The sequence below is a fragment of the Electrophorus electricus genome, chromosome 23 (assembly GCF_041902795.1).
Source record: "Electrophorus electricus isolate QZ-2024a chromosome 23, ASM4190279v1, whole genome shotgun sequence".
NCBI classification, from domain to species: domain Eukaryota; kingdom Metazoa; phylum Chordata; class Actinopteri; order Gymnotiformes; family Gymnotidae; genus Electrophorus; species Electrophorus electricus.
The window spans coordinates 11,234,196-11,255,402 of record NC_137519.1 but is presented as its reverse complement, the minus strand read 5'-3'; the positions used below and the strand labels follow the sequence as shown (position 1 = coordinate 11,255,402).

The window sequence follows — 21,207 nt, the reverse complement described above, 5'->3', positions numbered from 1 at the left end:
GTGGGCACACAAGCCTTCATCTAAAATAAAGCTGCTTAGTTCTTAAACATTATACTGGAGGACAAAGTTTAGAGTGAGTATGTGGTGAACTACTCCAAAATATCTAGCCTGAATGTATCACATTTGGTGACGCAGGGGAGCACCAGTGAGCGCTAAGGAACGTATGGGGTGGCAGACATGTTCTCCCGAAATCTTGATGGTCTGCTAAAAGTGAAGAAGCTGACTGACCATAAATAGTTGGGCGATCTAGAAGTTCCTGCTGCTTGTGAAAAGAATGGCAGCCAAGACACTCACTGAAACGGGCATCTCTATCATCTGCTCTCTGGCTCTGCATTGGCTGCAGGTTGCAGGTCTTTATCCAATATACGGTGGATTGTAAACACTGCAGACTGCCGGCAGTGGATGGGTGGAGCACTGACAGTCACTCTGCAGCTCGGGGATCCTGAAGCTTGCAAATCACTGATGCACTGGCTGATCAGAAACATGCTGCTGAATGCTGCCTGATCTGTGCCTCAGATTATGATCTGGTTTTCCACACATTATATCCTCAAAAACTGACAACCAAGGTCAAAAATGTGAACCGGTTTCACTTATGTTTTTGTAGTGACATCTGTTTGCCAGACAGTTTTTTTCCACTATTTTCCTCACAGGTCTGTGAAGTTTGGCTAAGATGCAATACATCAAACTATTAATGTTACATATACAGTTACATGTTTCAAAATAATATGCTATCCTGCCACAGGAAGGATAATGTTTCATGTGTAAAGTTGTATGTGTGGGATAAACCTTCCTTTTCAGGAAAATCATACAGTCTTCCTTTAGAACACTGTAAGCTCACATTTTAATTTTGAAGCCTTTTTTTGACACATTAGAGGACAGCAACAATGTTTTTTGTTGCAATAAGATGACAGAATGTCACTCACCCTCAGGGTTCCTTGTCTAAGCAGTTTGTTCTACTGTTGTGAAGTCAGCTATCTTCCCAAAGTTTCACTGCAATATTTCTGTTGAGATATTTCTCAACAAATTAAAAAAAAAAAAACTTTCCGGATCTTTGTGGACTGGCTGCCATAGTAACTGTCTGTGATGATGAAACTCCACACAAAATTCAGTTAATGGGATGTTTTGTGGCTGAATAACTATGCTCAGAATGCCAGGCCTCAGGAAAGCACTGACCAGCTTCGTGCAATGAGAAGAAAACCACAGCAGAATGAAAACTATGGAGTCTTGATGCACTGACCCCATTCAAATGTTTGCAAGACCAGTGTAAAATCTACTGGAGATGGAGGTCACAAAAAAGACAAAAATCTACAGAGAATAGATAACCCCTGAACTCTCACTTCTCCATGCTACTGTTTTTATTAAGTTTTTCCAGATTATTCCAGATGACTCAAATGTCCACTGTCAGTTTGCCATGTCTGCTTGATGGATACACTGAGGTGCTCACTAGAGCACATAAATGTGTCCATACCTTAAAAGAAATCATCTTATGAGAGTCAGGGATTATGGTCAGACCACAGAATCTTGAGTCAACTAAGCACCCGTGCCAAGGTACACGCATTTGCATGGCACTGGGCTTGACAGCTTTTTTTTTAAGGGAGGAGGAATTTTGTGGCTTTGGCTAATAGTGCTGACCTCCTCACAAACACACACTGTGATGAAGGCTTCACTGCAAAGCAGCCATGTTTTACCCAAAGATTCAACTGTGTAGTCTGGGAATGCTACAATGGAATGAATATCCTCACTGCGATGATATGTGGTGGTTATGGGTTATAAATGGTGATCATAGAAACATTAGCATATAAGGCTTTAGTGGTTACTTTCACACTCTGTTCACCCAGAACAATGTGCAACTGACGCAATTAAATCACCTGCCAAAAGACTCTAATATATAAAAAGAGAACAGTAAAATGTATTATTATTAATAATAAAAATCTAAAATTCACTTTAATGTAATGTAAAGATATCACTGTCTCAAACCATAAATAATCTATTTACACCTTGAGATGACAAATACCCTGGAAGCTGCTTCCCTCTCTGACAAAAATGAGCAAACATTGCTGAATATGTGCTGATTCCCATGTCCTCTTACACACATACAAAATGTCCATAAAGGTTTCAGACAGCAGAGAATATTTATTTGCAGGGTAAGGACACAAAGAGTGAGGACACAAAGAGTGAGGACACCAGGAGTGAGGACACCAGGAGTGAGGACACCAGGAGTGAGGACACCAAGAGTGAGGACACCAGGAGTGAGGACACCAGGAGTGAGGACACCAAGAGTGAGGACACCAAGACCACACTGTCATCTACTGTATACTGTGATGGGCAAGAGGATGATTAAAACACACAGTGAATCAATATAAACGGAGACAGAGGGAGATGGAACACACACACACACACACACACACACACACACACACACGACACAAATGACACATCTCACTGCTGTAGAGTTCCTTTTAGGACACATATCTTGGTTTTGTTGGGATTGGTGTGTAAGACCTTTCACTGATTATTCGGCACTAGAAATGGATAATTTCATGTTTTCCCATTGAAACTCATTTCCCAAGCTTACCAGTTTAACCACTCGAGTAGAAGAGTAGAAGGGGAAGTCTGGGTGACTGCGTGGCAAATATGTTCTTGATTGCCTGGTAAAATGGCATAACAAATGAATAAATTATGCTCATTTAAAAAACTTTCAGAAATTGTATCATAGCATGCCTAGTATACATGACCTATAACGAATTTGGCTCACTTATTTAGCTTGGTGTGCACTCTCTCGCTCTTTTCCTCAGCCTCTTGATAGCCACAATGAACTGTTCATCCAGTTTTAGTGTCAAGAGTTTTGACACATGGCACTATACTCCATCACAGCCCTTGCAGACCCAAATGACAACATCTCTGTGTATGAATGCAGCCGATCACAACTCGATTTACCCACCATTCTGCCCTCATTCTGGTCTGGTCTGCCCTCAGCATCTGGAGCAGAGCTGAACTGTCAGAGGGGCAGTAAAGTTCAATCAGAGGCAGTGTAGAGTTAATGGTTCTGATCGAATGCATCTATGTCTTGTATTTGCTTTGTCATCAATTATTTTTTTTAAATCAATCACATGCTTGAAGAAACAATGGAGTGGAGTTTAGTTGGCTGCAGAAATATGAAATATACCAGTGGATAAGCTCAATATAACATGTGAAAAATGGCAGAGTAATATATATATATATATATATATATATACATACAGAGAGAGAGAGAGAGAGAGAGAGAGAGAGAGAGAAATAGTCTAGTGAGTCATTCTTACTTTTCCAGATATCTGGCAGTGGAAGCTGCTGTAGCAACACTGGGAGATGGGGTAATGTGGAAACTGAAACCATATACCACAGAGAAACTGCACCACACAGTGTACACTGTGCAACACACACACAGATTACATACACACACACACAGTTTACACAAACATACATGCAAGCATACACACACACATTGAGCGCATAAATTCACCATATGTTGACCGAAATGTCCTGAACACATACATTTGCAAAACACCCTGTTGCCATCCACATGAGAACAGCTCTTCCTGACCTGGGTGCAGGTAAAGTCAGACAAACCAGAGTTGCCTGTCTGGCCAGGTTGCACTGCCTCAGCTGCCTCTGAAGCCTTAGGAATTGGCTCTCTTGCTCCTGCATTGTCCCATTAGCTCATAACGTGGTTCAGAGTCAACTTGCCCTTCCTCCAAATCCACTGAGGGGAACGTGCGCTCTTGTTTCATAGCGCTTCCGCTTCGGATCGTATGGAACGGAATGGAAAAAATGGAAGTAAGAGGAAAGTCATTCTGCATCTGCAAGATGGTCTTTTCTGTCGCCACCGCCAGGAAAAGCCAGAGCTTCGTCATTTCCAGCATGTAATTATTAGGTTCAGGGAGACTTCTGCACAATTATTTATTTCGTGGTTGACCGCATAAACGCCAAAGTTGAGCCCTTGTGAGCAGTCTCTGTAAATGCCCTCCATATGATGGGCTATCCGGGGGACAGAGGAGCACTTACTGCAGTCAAGCAGAGAAATTCGTGTTTTCAGGCACTTGATTTCTTCTGTCTATGTTTGGGCTGAAAATTCTAGTTATTGGTCTTGAAGATAAGTTGGTGGATCGGGAGTGGGGTCTGACTTCTCTAATTGAGTCTTGTCTAGACAATAGAACTAACTCTGATCTGGCTAACCAGAACCACTGACAGTCAATAAAGACATTTGATTGGTCAGTTGATGCACCAATCAAAACAATTCATACTATTTTACAATTCAGTTAATTATTTTTAATACTTTTATTTTGTGTCCTCTTTGTCCCTAGGGACCTGTAGTTACAGTGGCTTCAAGTGCCACCAAAGTCCCATGAAGTTATTTTCTCACATTTTTCCACCAAGAAGCAGAAAGAAAGCCGTTTACCGCAAGAGGACAGGGGATATGTAGGCTCCTCTGATGATATGCCAGGTTGAAGGTTAGCTGGCTTTACTTAAGACAAAAAAGACTTTTCATGTTGATGAATCCTGCAGTGACTAACAGTAGAAAAAAAGCTGGCTACTGTTTCAGTTAGTAAGAAAACATATTTATGGAAAAGTGTTGCTTATACATTCCAGACGTTTATAACAAGTAGATAAAAGGTTTCCAAGGTTCTGTTGATAGCCATCATCGGGATTTTTTTTTTTCCTACAGTGAGTTTTTATCCTAGAATAGTTTTTCACTTTCACCTCTGTTCCCTTCTTGCATAATAATCATACCCTAAGATCTGTGAATTATGAGTCACGCGTCATTTGTGAGGAACGTCTGAGGCGCTCCCACCAGGGATCAAGCACGCGACGATATCAGTTTCCTGTACCTGACACCGGAGTCATGGCAAATATGCCTGGACCAGGAGCAAAAATAAACACGACCGACATCACAGGAGCTGAAAAAAGAAATGACTCGTTTCCTGAGTTTGGGGGGAGGGGTACAGGCACACACCTTTACAAAGGCTGGATCCGATCGGCCTCGGTCTAGCCAAACAGCTGGTGTCTTGGAATGAGCGCATTGAGCTGGAATCACAGACTCAGACATTCAACTCTTCAATTGTTCTAACTGCTTCTTGATTTAAAGGGACAGTATGTTTCCAGAGGAAAAGAAACCAGAGTCAGGGGTTAAGCCACGTTGCATGTTAAAGAAATGACATACGAGTTAGGTGATGTAGTTCAGAACTGCTATTGCCTGTGAGAATGACCATAACCTGGTAACAACCAACTGCTTCCTCTAAACCACGATAGCAACACGTGGGTTCCTCATTCAGTCAATTTGATGCATTTTACGGTTTCAAAAAGATTTATCATATAAGGTATATTTGCATCAGTTGTTCTGTTACATTACTCTATTATTCTGTTCTATTTTTTTTTCTCACTTGTCCTGATCTACTCCTAAAGAGCCTGATTCTGAAAGCTGCCATCAGTCTTCTGTCGTTTTGTGTTGCTTGGCCCCCCATATTCGCTAATGTTTTTCATTTGTCTCTCGGGTGCATGTTTACCCAGCCAGCTGGCTGCAATCATGACATCTCATCCAACCCTGCATGCAATTAACAGCTCAATCAAACATAATTAACATCGCAGCCACATTAATCAGCTCATACAGCTGGTTCACAAGATCAGGAAACTATGATGCCCTGCATCACAGTGCATTCTGGAAAGCTGGAAATGGCAGAGGTCCAAACAGCTCTCTCTGCCTCAAATCTGTTCCAGAAATGTGTGTGTGCGCATGCGTGTGTTCTTTTGTATACATGTGAATGCTGTGATGCTTAAGCTGTCTGTGTGCTGTTTTAATTGATTCCATAGGAAATCTACGTCTTTCTTTGTAATCTGTAGCTGGCTAAAAGAAGACTTTGTAGTCAGATATCAGAGCATGGTGGTATATAGCTGCTGTAACAGAGCCTGGAGCAGAGTTCTTAAAGCCTGAGCCTCTGTGAATAAATAGAGGTTTCAGCAGGGCCAAACACCCTCACACACAGTCCATATTATTGTTCTTGAAAATGAAAGCAGTAGCCACTGGGATGACCCACTGTGCCTGGTCACATCATCCACTCCAGCTTCAAGTACTGTATGTAACAGACTTGCTGTCTATGTCAGTGATGGTTCAGTGAATGCTATCTGGGATTAATTGTAGCAAAAAGCTTTTTGTGCTGCCTGGACACATATATCCAGCACTGATTTTAATTTGGGTTCGGACTATTTTAGTTGGTTGTGTCATTTCCCCAGTGGGATATTTTGGCCTTAGTAAAAAATGTGATTTAACACCCTTCAGAAAAATAATTTAGTACATACATGCAAAAATAATAGGCCCTTCCTCTCTGCGGACCCATAGCACAAACAGTAGAGTAATTTGGTTCATGTGTGACATATAGACTATTCATAAATATAAGACATTTCTTCTTAAGAGTTTTAATGGAACTACAGGTGAAGTATAGCTTGTTGTAGATCAAAGCACATGCCTTTGTCATAGAGTGACTATTGCTTTAAAGTAGGATTTAGAGGGTTTTGACTGCTACCATGTAAGCATTTAAACTCATTTGTTCAATGTGCGAGATCCTGGGGAAGTATGAAAATTCACAATATGCTTGTTCAAGCCCCACATCAAATCTTACACCATCAGCTATTGTTGTGCACCCAGCTCTCACTAATGTTCACCAGTTATGTGCAGTAACTCATCAGAACCACCCATGAGGCTATGTTGGGGAAAGGCTAACTCTGTATGTCCCACTCTAAAGGGACAAGGAGAACAGGAAAGGAAAGGAGAGAGGGAGAGAGAGAGAGAGCGAGAGATAGAGAGAGATCATGGATCTTTTCTTTCTTACAGTTACTAGTATAAATCATTCCCTCTATGGGTAGCAAGTGAAATAATAAAACAGTAAAGAGAAAGTTCCCAACAGAGGAGTAATGGGAAAACTGACAACCTAGAAACCCATTGGAAAACATATAGATATGCAGAGGTCATGAGAAATGTTATTGCAGCTGATCACAGCTACATTACTAGAAATAGAAATTTGATCGATCGATCTATCGGTCTCGATTATGCTTATCTTACAATATTTAAAGAAGCCAAGAGAATCTTAAGATTCTAAAATAATTTTTTATGTTCTTACATTTTGAATAGAAACTTTGTTAGACAAAAAGTGCTAGACCTCACGGCCGCGCTGAGCAAGCCATTCAATTTCGGAGTACCCCTCTCTCTTTCTCTCCACACCCCTCGCCCCTTTATCCAACTCTCCTGTGTCCAAACCCCTGACATTTTCCCTGTTCCTCCAGCTATGGGAGGAAGCGGTTTGTGTGCACACAGCATTTGGCACAAAGGAAAATGTAATTGGAGAGCAGCATATTAAAAGTTCCATTAGAATAATGCTTTCCGTTGGGAGGGATTTATTAGTTGGAGGGTGTACGAATAGAGAGTCCATAGTGAGTAGAAATAATGATAAAGTACCCATGACTTAGTGCATTAGTTTAAAACAACCTCAAACAGACAGAGAGTGTGACACTGACCCCTACTGGTAAAGGCCTATTGGTACAGCAGCTACAAAAAAAATTATGTATTTTTAGCCCATTGACGTTTATGTCTGAATCTTCTAGGTGCTGTGTAATGCAATTTAATTTAAATAAATATCGTAGCGTGGAACTGATCATAAGTGTAGTTTTGTTTCTGTTTATTCATATGACTACAAACACATGCTTTCAGTCTTATACTAACTGGTTTCTACATTTCCTTGGCTATGCTTTGCAATCCTGTCCATGAATACCACAAACAGAAAGGAAGAAAGGTGCACTTTTGGTAGAGTCTAACGCCTACACTGAACAAGCTTGTCTTAATGCCAAGAACATGGTCACAGCTCTCACTCTGACAATACAAGCACTGCATGGCCCACTTTATCGGTCCTGACACTCCGTACCTCCCACACGACATTTCTGGGGACACTGTTCTATGTCTTCTCCAGATAAACAAAACACATGTGCACTTCCATGCCCCCTAAACTATCTGGAGTAAAGAGCTCGTCCACCATTCTACAGACAGGATGGATTCTACATGGTTCCTCCTCAATCTGAGGCTTGACAATCAGATGAAATCTGCTTTCCCAGGGGGGCTGGGAAGTATGACCCTTCTGTAGTTTGCACATACTCTCTAGACACATTTCTTAAAAATGGGGACAAACACCCTAATTTCTACAGGTATTGTTCCTGAGGCCTATGAGATATTGTAGAGGCATGTCAGCCAAGACAGCCTCCCAACATCCAGGGCCTTCTGCAATTCTGGGTGAATCTCATCCACCCCTGGTGCCTTGCCACTGAGGAACCTTCCAACTACTTAAGTGACCTCAAACTGGGAGATGGCATTTGAACCCCTAGTAAACTCTGGTGTAACCTCCTGGACAGGAAGAATGTTTTTCAGGTTAAGGAGTGCCTCAGTGTTCTTTCCAATGCCCAACGATATCCTTGGCTGAGTTCATAGCTTCATCAACCTTGCTGAGCTCAGCTTAGATAATGTCCTTCCTTCCCCTCCTGAGCTGTCACAGAGTTTCTTGAAATAATTCCAGAGTCCTCTGGCCAGCATACCCTCACTGCATGTTTGGACCTCCATGTCTACTTGGCAGTTTTCCCCACCATCTGAATCAACTCACCAACAGACAGTGATCAGTTGACAATTTAGTACTTCTCTTCACATTAGTGTTCAAAACATATGGACCTTTGGCCCAAGGTGCTCTGGTACCAATTACACTTATGGGCAATCTTGTGTGTGAACATGATGTTTGCTATGGACAAACCATGGCTAACACAGAAATCCAATAATCTCACCACCTGCGTTCAGATTTGGCAGGCTCTCCAAAAGAGTCCGTGCTTGGAACACTTTCCAGAATTCCACTCGCTTTCTCTAAGAAGAGTGAATACACTTCACTGCTGTTGGGCACATTTGTGTACACAACTTAGTTTTCCTCTTTGCAACAATAGGTCACACTGAAGCGACCCTCAACTGGGACAAACACCAACTGGGTCAGCATCTGGGGAATTTTCCCCACACCCACCTGGCACCTCACCCCATGGACAACTCCTGAGAGTCTACAGACTATCGAGGTGTTTGATTCCAGAATCCACACTGCACAGAGCTGAGCCCAACTATATCTTAACTATATCTCTTAACCTCATATTCCAGATCTTGCATTAAGAGCCAGTTTCTACTGCCAAGGTCTGTAACCACTAGGGCCCTTTTCCTGAAAGGCATGACACACACCCTTGCACCCACATCTTCCTCTTTATGCTGAGCCTAACTGGGTTGCATGGGCTATGCCTATCCACCAGGGATTTGCCAGCAAATACTACCCCCAGCCGTGACTCCAGAGGTAGGTCCCAGTAACCCTCTTCTGTGCAGGGTTCCTGATACTCTGGTACTTTTTATCATAAGGGTATTAACGGATCGTGTTTGTCCGTTGATGAACAGACCTGTTTATCATGGAAGACCCTAAAAGTAGGCAAGTTGTATTTTTGGGTATTCATTTTATTATTGAACAACTACAGTGCTCTCTGTCAATTCAAAACGCTAATAAACTTCAAACCTGAATATTTAAGGAAGTAAAAACAAGGTTTTGGCTTTCTTAGGAGAATATCTCTGTGTGCAGAATTATTATACAACTAAATGAAAAACAGAAAATTTTGCATCGCACTTGTTTTTCCATCTAACGCGAGAATAATAAACAAAACTCAATTTACACAAACATTGACATTTCAAAAAAGTGACCAATATAGCCCCGCTTCTTTTCAATAACAGTCATAAGCCTTCCATTCATGGAGTGTCCGCTTCTTATTCTGTTAACAATCAACTTTTTGTGCAGCAGCAACCGCGGCCTCCCAGACGCCGCTCAGAGAGCTGCACTGTTCTTCACCGTAAATCTCCCATATAAGAAGGGCCCACAAGTTCTCAATAGATTTAGGTCAGGTGAGGAAGGGAGCCATGTCATTATTCTTTCAGCTCCAAGGCCTTTACTGCGTAGCCATGCAGTGGAGTACTTCCATACATGTGATTCAGCATTGCTCTGCATAAAAATCATGGTCTTCCTGAAAGATGCAGACCTTTTTCCTGTACCACTGCTTGGAGAAATGTCGCCTAAAAACTGACAATAGGTTTGGGAGTTGAGTTTAAGTCCATCTTCAACCAGAAAAGGTCCAATTAGCTCATCTTCAATAATACCCACCCATAGCAATACCCCACCTCCCCCTTCCTGGCATCTGAGTCGAAGTGGAGCTCTGTGTCCATTACTGATCCAGCCATGGGCCCATCCAGCTGGTCCATCAAAAGTCACTCATCTCATCAGTCCATAAAACCTTTGAAAAGATTTTTCTTGGCTCAATCTTCATGTTTCACCTTATGCGTCTTGTTCAGTGGTGGTCGGGTTTCAGCCTTCCTCACCTTGGCCATGTCTGAGTACTGAATACCTTGCACTTCTACTTCTACAAGGGGAACTCTGTTCCCCTTGGAATTGGGCTTGAATTCTCTCTCTCTCTCTCTCTCACAATGAGACTAAAGGAAGGGCTCAATGTCACGCATCTGACTTCAGATGTTAGTGGCCCAGCAAAATCAATCATGGACAACTTCACTTTTTAGGATCTCTCCAATATTAGTATGGCTGGAACCCATCATCCTGCTGCTTAATTAACTGACTAGAGCTTCACATATGACCCAAAGTGGAATTAATCATACCCTTCCCCTTAGAGGGACTTCAACATCCCCCAACAGACACTGAACACTAATTGCATCCCATCCACAGTCTCGTCTCTAACAGGAGATAGATGATTGAGCTAGTACCAGTTAGTGAACGTGTGTGTGCGCATGCATATATATATATATATATATATATATATATACACACATACACATGAAGGACCTCTGTCTGAAACATCCTGCCTCGCTGGAAACCTTAATTTTCTACAGTACACAAGAATTACTCACCTGGAATCTTACATTATCCTATAAGTGGAATTATGCTAGTTTAACTAAAAGGCTTCAGGCACTTAAAGCTTGAGCTTGTGTAGATCCTTATGCTGAATTCTGGTTGTCCTGGTCTAGTTTGTGTGTGTTTAGTCACGGAAACCAGACACAGGAAAGACTCTAGTAGTCAGCTTTCTAGTTAAAAGTTAAACTAAACTAGTAGTAGTTTTTAAAGTGCCATGGAAGCAGCTTAGACCACATCATGTATAGGTCTCATGGAGGGTTACTTTTTCTACATAAAATAATGGTTATTTTAGATGTTATAACCCTGTCTAGGTGTTGAGGTTGCAACAGCACTGGGAAAGACTGGTAGCAGGATGGTAGGTGGAAAGATTTATCACTGGACTAAAATGGTAGATGAGGTGAAGATTTGTGTATTTAAGTGCTGAACAAAGACACATATACAAACACTGAATAACTTCAGGAGTGGTTAATTGCCAACACCACAACTAACTATACTTTACAGGACAAAAGTAAAATACAAACCCACACTAACTCCCTGACAATAAACAGACAATAACCCCAAACCAACAGGCACCACTCCCTACAATCAATAACTATACATAAACCTTTCATGTATCACAGGGCTCACAATCAAACAAAACACAGGGAACACTAACATACAGCTCTACACATACACAAGCTAACTATGGATATCAAGACAAGGTAATCACAGCAAAGATTCCAAACTCACAATTCATACAGCAACTCACTAATGCAAAAAAAAAAAAAAAAAAAAGGAGCTTGGACAAACCACCGTCTTCCGGCAGCAGGGTCCTTATATAAGCCACAGCAATCCCAGCAATCACTCAATGAGGGGCGGGCCAGCAACGAGGTGCACAGACAGCCCCAAATCCTGAACTGGACCAGGAGCACACTGCAGCACTCCAGGAGTGTAACAATATCTTAGACAAAACAAAGGCTATTTAGGAAGTAAATGACCCCATCTTACCTCTGAGAGTATGAAAAGCTTTATTTTAAATAATTTAAGTAAAAACACAGATTTAAAAGTGCTGTTGCACTAGGTCATTATTGTTTACATTTTGTGTAACTTGTATATTAAAATGACATAATAACAAAGCTAGCTGAAAATATAGTAAATAAACAAAATGACTACAATGGAAGCAGTTTATTTATGTCAGCATACAAATTGTTCGTCCTACAGACATGTTACACTACAGTACGACCACAAGGGGGTGGTGTATCCTAACAGATACGTCTTGCATTCTGTTGTGCTTGCAGGATGCAGCCAAGTCGAACTCTGGCAGGTTTTTTTTTTATTATTTGATGCAGCATACGCAATGGTACGCTATGCATCCTTACAGCAAAAGCTTAAAGCCAACGTGACTACACACAAGTTGTTATTTATGTTTATTTCATACACACTCAGTAACCAGAAAAATAAAAACGCCTTTCCTGTACAAGTGGGTCCCCCCTTTCTATATATGTGTAACTACATAAAAAGGTGCATGCAATAGTAACCATTTCCCCACTTGCTTTGCATGTGAACGGATTACAGAGAATGGGCTTAAAGCGTGATCTAACGGACTTTGAAAAGGGGATGGTCGTGGGTGCCAGGAGGGCGGGCCTAAGTATGACGAAGACGTTAGAGTTGCTGGGGTTTTCAAAGGCGGCAATCTCAAAGGTGTGTACATGCATCATATAGCACGTCTTTAATGTTATACATTAAATATTAAATGGATGTACAATTTCTAAGAAAATTAGGCTAATTAAAAATATCCTGAAAACATCAAATGTGAAACCTCATGTTTTACATTGCAGCGTGGGGTAGCACTTCTAAGTTATTGCGCTCGATGAATCGCTGTCATCGTTTATGGTGACACGTCATTAGGAAATCCTTTGCATCACTCAGCGCTTCTGCAGATGCAAATGTTGTGTAGGTGCTTCTGGAGTAAGAAGGCTTTTCAGTCAAAACTTTTTGCATTTGTAGGTCACACTTACAAATGTGTTTTTGTGATGCTTGATGACAAACGGGTCTTATATGACGTTTGCCGTATTTACAGTTAAGTCTCATCATCCCCGAGAAAAGGCAACAGTGCCGTATGTTTTGCACTTTTCACAACACAAGTTTATGTAACTTGTATATTTTGAGCAATGTCCAAATTTATTCTTGACGACAATGAGCAAATGACGAAACTAAAAGCGGTCAGTCGGCGGGGCACACAGGAGACAGACTCTCGCCTGCCACAAATCGTGCTGTGCGAAAACGTTCTAGCTCTGCGCACGCCGTGCACGCAGACTGCAAGCCACAGCTGATGCAGTGCTGCAAGCAAGGGCGCTCAGACAACGAGCGAGACACACCCAGAGGGAAAATGGGCTCCACTAATGCGCAAGTACTCGAAAGAGCTTGAGATTAGCCTGCTTGCGCGGGCTGGAATAAGTGGCCAGGTGGCGAGAGAAGACGACGTTTTTCTTTGCTTCAAGGGCCAAATGTCCCGGTGTGAACTGAATTCGAAAAAAACATGATAAAAACGACAGAGTCGCCAGTGAAATGCGCTCTTTCAACCAGCAACCCAGCCGGTGCATTTGTGAAAACAATCATGCGCCAAGCAGTTACTCTACCGTTTTTTCTAACGGGTAGCGGAGCGACACACAGAAATCAGCACAATTATAGGTAAAGTCTATTACTTTTTGCTCGTTTTAAGCGTCAATAAATGGTATTAGAATTATTTGAATGTGTTGTATTTTGCTATCAAGATGGCGCCGAGCACTTGTCAGGTGACCTTGTTTTTTGAGGGGGTTTTTTTTCTTCCCTTCTCCAACACTAACAATGGCCGATACGGAAGTAAACGTTGCCCCTAAAACGTTATTGGGCGGTTTGAACTTGGTGGCGATGAGCAGGAGCCCTTGGTTGGGGTGTGCTGTGTGGCAGTCGGCTGCGTGCGATGAGCTGTTTTTAAACAGGACGAAGGGCTGCACAATGGCACCAAGAGCACGCGCCAATGACAAAGAACAACATGGTGTAATAATCGGGTGCAGGAGGCCTCGCGCGCGGGCAGTCGTGCAAAGTTTTCTAGGTTATTTAAAATGTTGCACTGCAACGAGTGCATCCATCCCTGTGGACGCACTTGCGTTTTTACCTCGTTGATTTGTCCGCTTGTTAATTTACCCGGTTGATTTATTTCTTTATTTTTATTTTTATTTATTTTTACATTTTTTTTAAGTTTAATCACAACTTTAATACTTCGTTGAAATAATTACAGATTTTTAGTCTGGGATTAATCCCGTCCTGGTTTGTAACGTGTGACACTGTCGTAGCACTGAACAGAACAATGCTGGTGTTTTTTGTTTGTTTTGCCGCGTAATTCATTAGAATTGGTGCGAGATAGTAAAGTGGTGGTCATCGTTGCGCACAGCCTTGTGGATCGACTTTCAAAATGGAGAGGTCCATTTATCCTGACGATGTGATGTAGGCTATAACAGTATAAACACTGTTGTTGACTGTTGGAAATCAGTTGGTAACGTACGTATGGCAAGGTATCATATCGTAAATATCCCCGGCACAGAACAGACTTGAATGTGTCTTTAGTCAACATTACGATGCGATCATTCCGTTTATATTCAGATTCGTTTAGCTGTGCTGTCTCGGACCTCAGTGAGGCTGTATTACTTACACAGATATAACTACGTCTTCGTTTAGTTAGTCCCTGGCGCCTTCAACACTTTGGATGATTTTATCGCATAGATGTCACCCGTCACCCTAAAACAGACTCGCAGGATCAACCAAACCCTCCCTGTAACCCCACCCAGTTTCAGGTCTGGCGTTTATTGGTCGTCCGGCTTGCTCTAGGTCTTTTCGCTTTTTATCGGGTGTTTGCTATTGGCCCGTGGTGACGACAATCCCACACCCAACTCCCACCTCCTGAGGCATCAAGTTTGGCAGACTCGCAGCTCTAGTTTGTAAAGGGGCTATAGCTGAATGTGCAGCAAGACTCCAAGTCTAACTGCGCCCTTTGAGTAAATCCGTCATTTGAAAAACCCCCAAGATGGATATGAAGAAGAGAATTCACCTGGAGTTGCGTAACCGAACGCCGTCAGACGTAAGCTCATTTGTGATTACTGAGTGGGTATTTTTTAATATATAGGTAGAATATGTCCTATAGGTAAACGGACAGCGGTAGACGTGCACGCGTCAAGTTGATGTCTTGAATGAAAAGTTTGCGGTGACTTCGTTACGGAGCTACGGCTCTTATGTTCGGCTCGTTGGCTTTGCATATGGACTGTAAGTTTCCCAGTTTTGTTTGTTTCCTGAACTTTCCGAGGGGTTTGATCGATGCTCTTACGCGGAGCTATAACAGTAACGCGCATTATGTAGCCAGTGTATAAACAAGGGAAGCTCTATGAGAAGCCATATTTGTAACTTTGTAGCCCCGAACGCGCCCTTTTCCTTTGCATCCTTATGGGTGCGAAAGTGGCGTAAATTCAAACCTTTGCTTTTTCGTCTCAAAATCTACACCAATACTTGACCGTCCCTGTGGTCACCTGGCAAGTTGAGTAACTTGTGGGACAAATTTGAATTGCTGTGCAGACATTTGACTGACAGCGTATAACGACTCGATCAGTCAACTGATTTTCTGAAACCGTTGTAATTATTTTTGGGTGTCCTACAAGTCGACCAAAATCCTCAAATGAAACATTGTATAGGGTTTTTTATTTTATTTTTTTGGGGGGGGGGGGGAATCTGTGTTTTTGTTGAATGCGCTTCGTCTTGTGTGTGATGTTGAGTGTATTAGCAACCACGCGAGTCAATTTTCGGTGGAGACCAGAATCGTGTCATCGCATATCTAGTTGCGTAAAGACGCCCAAACGCAATTAAAACTGCATTATGTCGACGACATCGATTGCAAAGATGTAAGGATCAAAGCACCACTCTTAATAACCTTCATAGCTTTGGTATAGTCTAGGCTGTAGGTGTTGTACGAAGTGTACGCTGCGTTCCACATTAGTCCGATGGAACATTACCAAAGTCCCTGCTAGTGTGACATTGCCCCTTCTTGTACATCCAAAACCAGCATTTCCTTCGCTTGTAAACGTTGTTGCACCACAATAACAATTTCCCCACCACGTCCGGGCTAAAACCAAGACGAATTGGATGTAGATCTTTTCGGACGCGTGTGTGCGTGTTATTTCCACGGGGCTGACTGTTTGTTCGTTGGCCGCAACTCGGAGCGGCGCTGCTCCAGTTCCCACATCTAGGACAAGCCGCCATTTTAACCAGCAACAAAGGCACACAGTAGAATCGAGTAATGTACCATCGCCATGACCTACGCGATCTTTGAACACGGTCTGTTGTCGATTAAAAGTCGGAACGATTCATATTTGCCGAAATTCTCTTTAATTGCGCGTCAGCAAAATCCGCACGCATATGGATCGGCTTCGTAGCATTAGGCGATCATGCGTTACCTGCCCCTCCTACTCCTGAATTCTTTGCTCCGTGTACGAATCCTCGTGTCTTAGGGCTTCCAGGACAATGTACCTCGATTTGAGTAATTCGTAACATGTCCCGTGTGCACCCCCTTTTTGCCTTTCTCCTTATTGCGCGTAATCGTTTATTTAAAACACAGCCGCTAGGAGCGAGTTCGCGCTGCTTGTTGCGGAGTCAGCCATTTTGTTGTGTGGGGAAACCGTAGTGGAGGGCGAATGATGTGTTGTGTGTTTTAGCAGCTACGTTGGATGTTCGGGCATAGTTTAAAAACCTGCTCATGGCTGCAGCCGGCATGCGGCACTGCCAGCAGCGAGCTCATTGCACCCAGGTCGTACAGCCTACGTATTCGATGTGTTATTTCCCCCTCCCGTGTTAACGCAAGTGTTCAGATTCACAGGTGCACAGAGCGAAGGCACGGGCTGCTCTGTTCATTTGCAATCGTTTCCTTAAGTCTCCGAACGATTAAAACATGTTGGGCTATTTAATGCGACCCAAGTTTGTAAAGAATTCAATGACGCTAGGTGAAGAGGTCATTAATCTTGTTAAAGGAAACATTCGCAGTCATCCGAGCAAGCTACACTCTGAGTCAAAAGCTGGTAAAGGCGGTGATGTGACTCAATTTTAAGCTTGCAATACGAACCAAAAGGCTAGTCTACACAACGCGCTCCTGGCTGGTTGGGAGTTGCGGTGAAGACTCGCACATATCCTGCCGGAGCTCAGTGGATCACATGGTTTTATCCCCGTACTCATTCCTCACGTCTTTTTTTTTTTTATTAGGTGAAAGAACTTGTACTCGACAACTGTCGGTCAAATGATGGCAAAATTGAGGGCCTCACAGAAGATTTTAAGGAACTGGAATTTTTAAGCACAATCAATGTAGGCCTAACATCAGTCGCCAACTTGCCCAAGCTCAACAAACTCAAAAAGGTATAAACATTTAAAAATATTTCTCTTCTGTATCTGCACACTTGTTGTTTTCTAAATATTTATTTAAATATTTTTAATTTGGGCATGCATTTTTACAATAGCTGGAGCTCAGCGATAACAGAATCTCAGGTGGTTTGGAAGTCCTGGCAGAGAAATGTCCTAACCTCACTCATCTAAACCTCAGCGGTAACAAAATCAAAGACCTCAGCACCATTGAACCCCTGGTGAGTTTACATGTGGAGGCATTACCCTGTCATGGAAACCAGCAATAGTACTCGGTGGCTTCAGAATCGGTGGTAATGGCAAAGTGATTCACAACCCTGATCTGTTTGCTACACCAAAATGATAGTTGACCTCTCCAAGACCTGCATGGTCCTGCGCACTCATCCCGTATGAAATTAGACTCAGGACCTGAATGAAAAGGCCATATGACAAGTCCCCTGTCTGGCATTAGGACTCTTCTGGTGGAAAAATGTCTTGATGGGGAAATTATCATTTGAAAGAACTTGGATGGATTTTCGAATCCACAGCATAACCAATTAAGTTTTTAAATATGAGAAATGTGAGAATATGAGAAGAATCTAAGTATTGTGTTGTAAAGAAAAGAGTGGTTTTTTTAATTGGGCAGAAAAATGCTCCAGAATAAGGTCTGGTGATTCACAGAAGTGTAAAGGTGAAGTGTATTAAAGTCGTGCAGTTTAATCAGTGTTACGCTATTTTTGAGACAAGCCATTTGACATTATTTTAATTCTTTACATGGAGTGTAATAAAGGTACATTTTGTATACAGGTGTTGTATTTGAATAGATGTTGGTCTCCCTGATCTTTTGGTTATGGTATCGCTTGTTTTGTGCTTCAACAGAAAAAATTGGAAAGCCTAAAAAGTTTAGATTTGTTCAACTGTGAGGTGACAAACCTGAATGACTACAGAGAAAACGTCTTTAAGTTGCTGCCTCAGTTGACGTATCTTGATGGCTATGACAAAGAGGATAAAGAGGCACCTGACTCTGATGCAGAAGCCTACGTCGGGCTGGATGATGATGATGATGAAGATGATGGTACTGATTTGATCATTTTATTTCACAGCATTGTTCAATGTCTCAAACATCTGTCAGTATATGAGACTGAGGTTATGAAATGCATCTATATACACATTGAGAGAAGGTACTTTTGCCAGTTTGATTTTTTTTTTTTTTTTATAGCAGGTTTACGTGAATTACAGCTGTCACTGATCCTTTATGATGGATGAATGTTTGTTTTTTGTCCACAGAAGTAGAAGAGGAGGAGGGTGATGAAGATGCAGCTCCAGAAGATGAAGATGAAGAAGGTGAAGATGAGGATGAGGAGGAAGGAGAAGAGGAAGAGGAAGAAGACATCAGTGGAGAGGTTAATATTGCATACAGATGTACAACTCTTCATAAACCAAACATGGGGAATTTTGTGAATGCGTGATGGCATAATAGCGTCATCGGTTATGTTAAATGATCTAAAGGGAAAAGCAATGAAATTAATAAATGAAGTGGAATACGGAGGATTTTTTCAGACAGAACATTTCTTCCCAACCTAGGAGGAGGAGGAAGAAGACTTAAATGATGGGGAAGTTGAGGAGGAGGAGGACTATGGTAAGTTGAGCTGAAATGAGCTGATTTTTGAGGAGATGGGTTTAGCCTTCACTGAGAATGAATTGAGGCTGTGAGGACAACCAGAATTCAGCATAAGGATCTAGACAGGCTCGAGACTTAAGTGCTGAAAGCCTTTGGTAGTTAAACTAGCATATTTCCTCTTATGGGGTAATGTAAGATTCCAGGTGAGTAACTCTAACTCTAGTGTACTGTAGTAAATTAAGGTTTCCAGATTGGCAGGCTGCATCAGACAGGGGTCCTGCTTACACATACGTATGTGTGTAAAATGTATATAAAAAATGTCCTTTTATACAAGGAACTAATGGAAGCTTTTTGCTCTTGTTTGCTCCAGAGGAGGAGCGGGGTCAGAAGAGGAAAAGGGAGTGGGATGAAGGAGAGGAAGATGATGACTGAATATGCACTCTTGGGTCACCTTTGTGATCTGACTGTTTTAACCCTCCATTTCTATGTCCTAAAGTCCTTCTGCAGTGGTATGGGGGGAATGTGAATGGCAGGGGTGGGTTAGTACACAGAAAAGGACACAGTTTAAAATTTAGGGTTGTTGTTTTTTTTTGTTTGTTTGTTTGTTTTCAGGTTTGTTTTGTTTTTAATGGAATTAACCCCTTCACTTTATCCAAAACCTCTACAGATGGCTGGCAACACAGTAGTGGAAATTTCCTATTGTCAAAAAAATGATTTTGCTCTTTGTAATTTTTAGTTTCTATTTACTGTTGATGCCTAAATGCTTACACAGATTGCTGGGTATGACTTATGTATTTAAAAGACAAAAAAATACCAAAAACCTTTTAAAATGGCATGTCTGGCTCTATTTTAAAGTTGACTACTGGATTTAAAGAGCGAGCGTTTTCTTACCCACTTTTTTATCACGTCTTTTATTTGTGTACATTGCGTCTCTTTTTATTATTGTCGTCCTCATCATGTGACGTGCCGTTTAGACAGGGGGAGATGTCGGAACATCTGGTTGAACATGCACAGTGCAACCTCACAATGTGACTTTTATTTTTTAATGTTTAGGCTGAATGTCTGCCCTTGTCAAATGATTCCAAAACCTTCTCCTTCTTGCGTGGATAGTTCAGAGGTTTCGTGTTCTTTGTAAATAATGACCAAATATATTTTTTTCTATTCCCTTTGATAATGGCAGACATTTTCACAATTAATCTCAGTTGTAACCTTTAACTGTAATAAAATAAATGAAAACAAGCAGCTGCAACATAATTTTGGTAATCAGTGATCAAACAGAATGTATTGATCTCATGTTCACAGTGAGACGACCTCTAAGCATGTGATTTTTATCCATACAGGTAATTAGTTACCCCATTTATTTGATGTATGAATATAAGTGTATATGGTTTCACCACTGAGTTTTAGAGTTTTCATCGAAATCAGTCTCTCATTGAAATTGTAATTGTAAGCTCAGGGAAAGGAAATTAGCTTGTATTTTTTTGTGATTTTTTTTTTTTTTTTTTTTTTTCTTTTTCCGTTTGTCTGGATATTTTTGTAAATATTCAGAGACTATCAAAATTATTTAAACTGAAGGCATTCTGAGCTGTATTTGGTGGTTCTAAATTATACATTTTTGTTTTTACTATTAAAATGAAAACATTTAGATGTGACTGAGAGAGAATTCAGCATTCTTGTTGAAACTGGCCTATTTTTAGGTGCCTTTGAGACAGTATGCGTGAAGGATTCCCAACTTGTCTGAACGCGGGACTGTTGCATGTTTTTCTCCTGGGTGGAGTCCTTTCAATGTCCACGTGTCCTCCAAGATGAGGTTGCACGCAACCATCCTGATATTACGTGGTGTGTGACCCTTTGTCATCTCCCCCACCCCCCATTAAATTGTGTCAAATGTGAGGCTAGTATCTTGCACTTAATAAGAGGGTGTTTGACAAAATGATGTTGGTATAATTATTTGAGTAATTCTGCCAGTCTTCTTTGGAGGCATAGATACATTGAAGTGTTAAAACTGGTTGATGCGGATGTCACCTAGTGGAGAGACTAGGTACATCAAGTCTGCAAATCATTTCCCGTCTCTGTTCCATCTATGAATAGAACGCTTGCTGTGGTGTCACTCAAAGATTACTTTCTAGACTTTTCAGTCAGTCTGCATCTCTGGGTGTTGTGACATTTGTATTTCATATTCAGTCTAAGCTTCAAGAA

At 41.7% G+C, this 21,207-nt stretch overlaps 1 protein-coding gene and 1 long non-coding RNA gene across 3 annotated transcripts; one reads left to right on the top strand and one right to left on the bottom strand.

Moving 5' to 3' along the window:
* Positions 1-2,159: 2,159 nt before the first annotated feature.
* Positions 2,160-3,411, bottom strand: LOC145653173 (uncharacterized). Its single transcript, XR_014119502.1, has 4 exons — positions 3,300-3,411; positions 2,756-2,995; positions 2,576-2,648; positions 2,160-2,316 (listed from the first exon to the last, which is right to left on the bottom strand). It is a non-coding gene; the product is annotated as an uncharacterized LOC145653173 (long non-coding RNA).
* A 9,128-nt stretch (positions 3,412-12,539) lies between these two features.
* Positions 12,540-20,660, top strand: anp32a (acidic (leucine-rich) nuclear phosphoprotein 32 family, member A). 2 transcript variants are annotated; one of them, XM_081705898.1, is made up of 7 exons: positions 12,540-12,677; positions 17,256-17,405; positions 17,507-17,629; positions 18,267-18,462; positions 18,675-18,790; positions 18,972-19,026; positions 19,379-20,660. In XM_081705898.1, exons 1-7 carry the CDS (start codon positions 12,555-12,557, stop codon positions 19,438-19,440), a joined length of 825 nt encoding a protein of 274 aa, XP_081562024.1. In that variant the 5' UTR covers positions 12,540-12,554; the 3' UTR covers positions 19,441-20,660. The 2 variants fall into 2 exon arrangements, with proteins under 2 accessions (XP_081562024.1, XP_026857575.1); XM_027001774.3 differs by lacking the exon at positions 12,540-12,677 and adding an exon at positions 14,742-15,093.
* Positions 20,661-21,207: the final 547 nt, after the last annotated feature.

What these genes read in the sequence shown, in the direction of transcription:
- anp32a (XM_081705898.1), top strand. Translation starts at nt 12,555, where the DNA reads ATGGGCTTAAAGCGTGATCTAACGGACTTTGAAAAGGGGATGGTCGTG. An exon ending in TGATGATGATGAAGATGATG is followed by an intron (nt 18,463 to 18,674) that starts GTACTGATTTGA and finishes TTTTGTCCACAG; the next exon opens with AAGTAGAAGAGGAGGAGGGT. An exon ending in AAGAAGACATCAGTGGAGAG is followed by an intron (nt 18,791 to 18,971) that starts GTTAATATTGCA and finishes TTCCCAACCTAG; the next exon opens with GAGGAGGAGGAAGAAGACTT.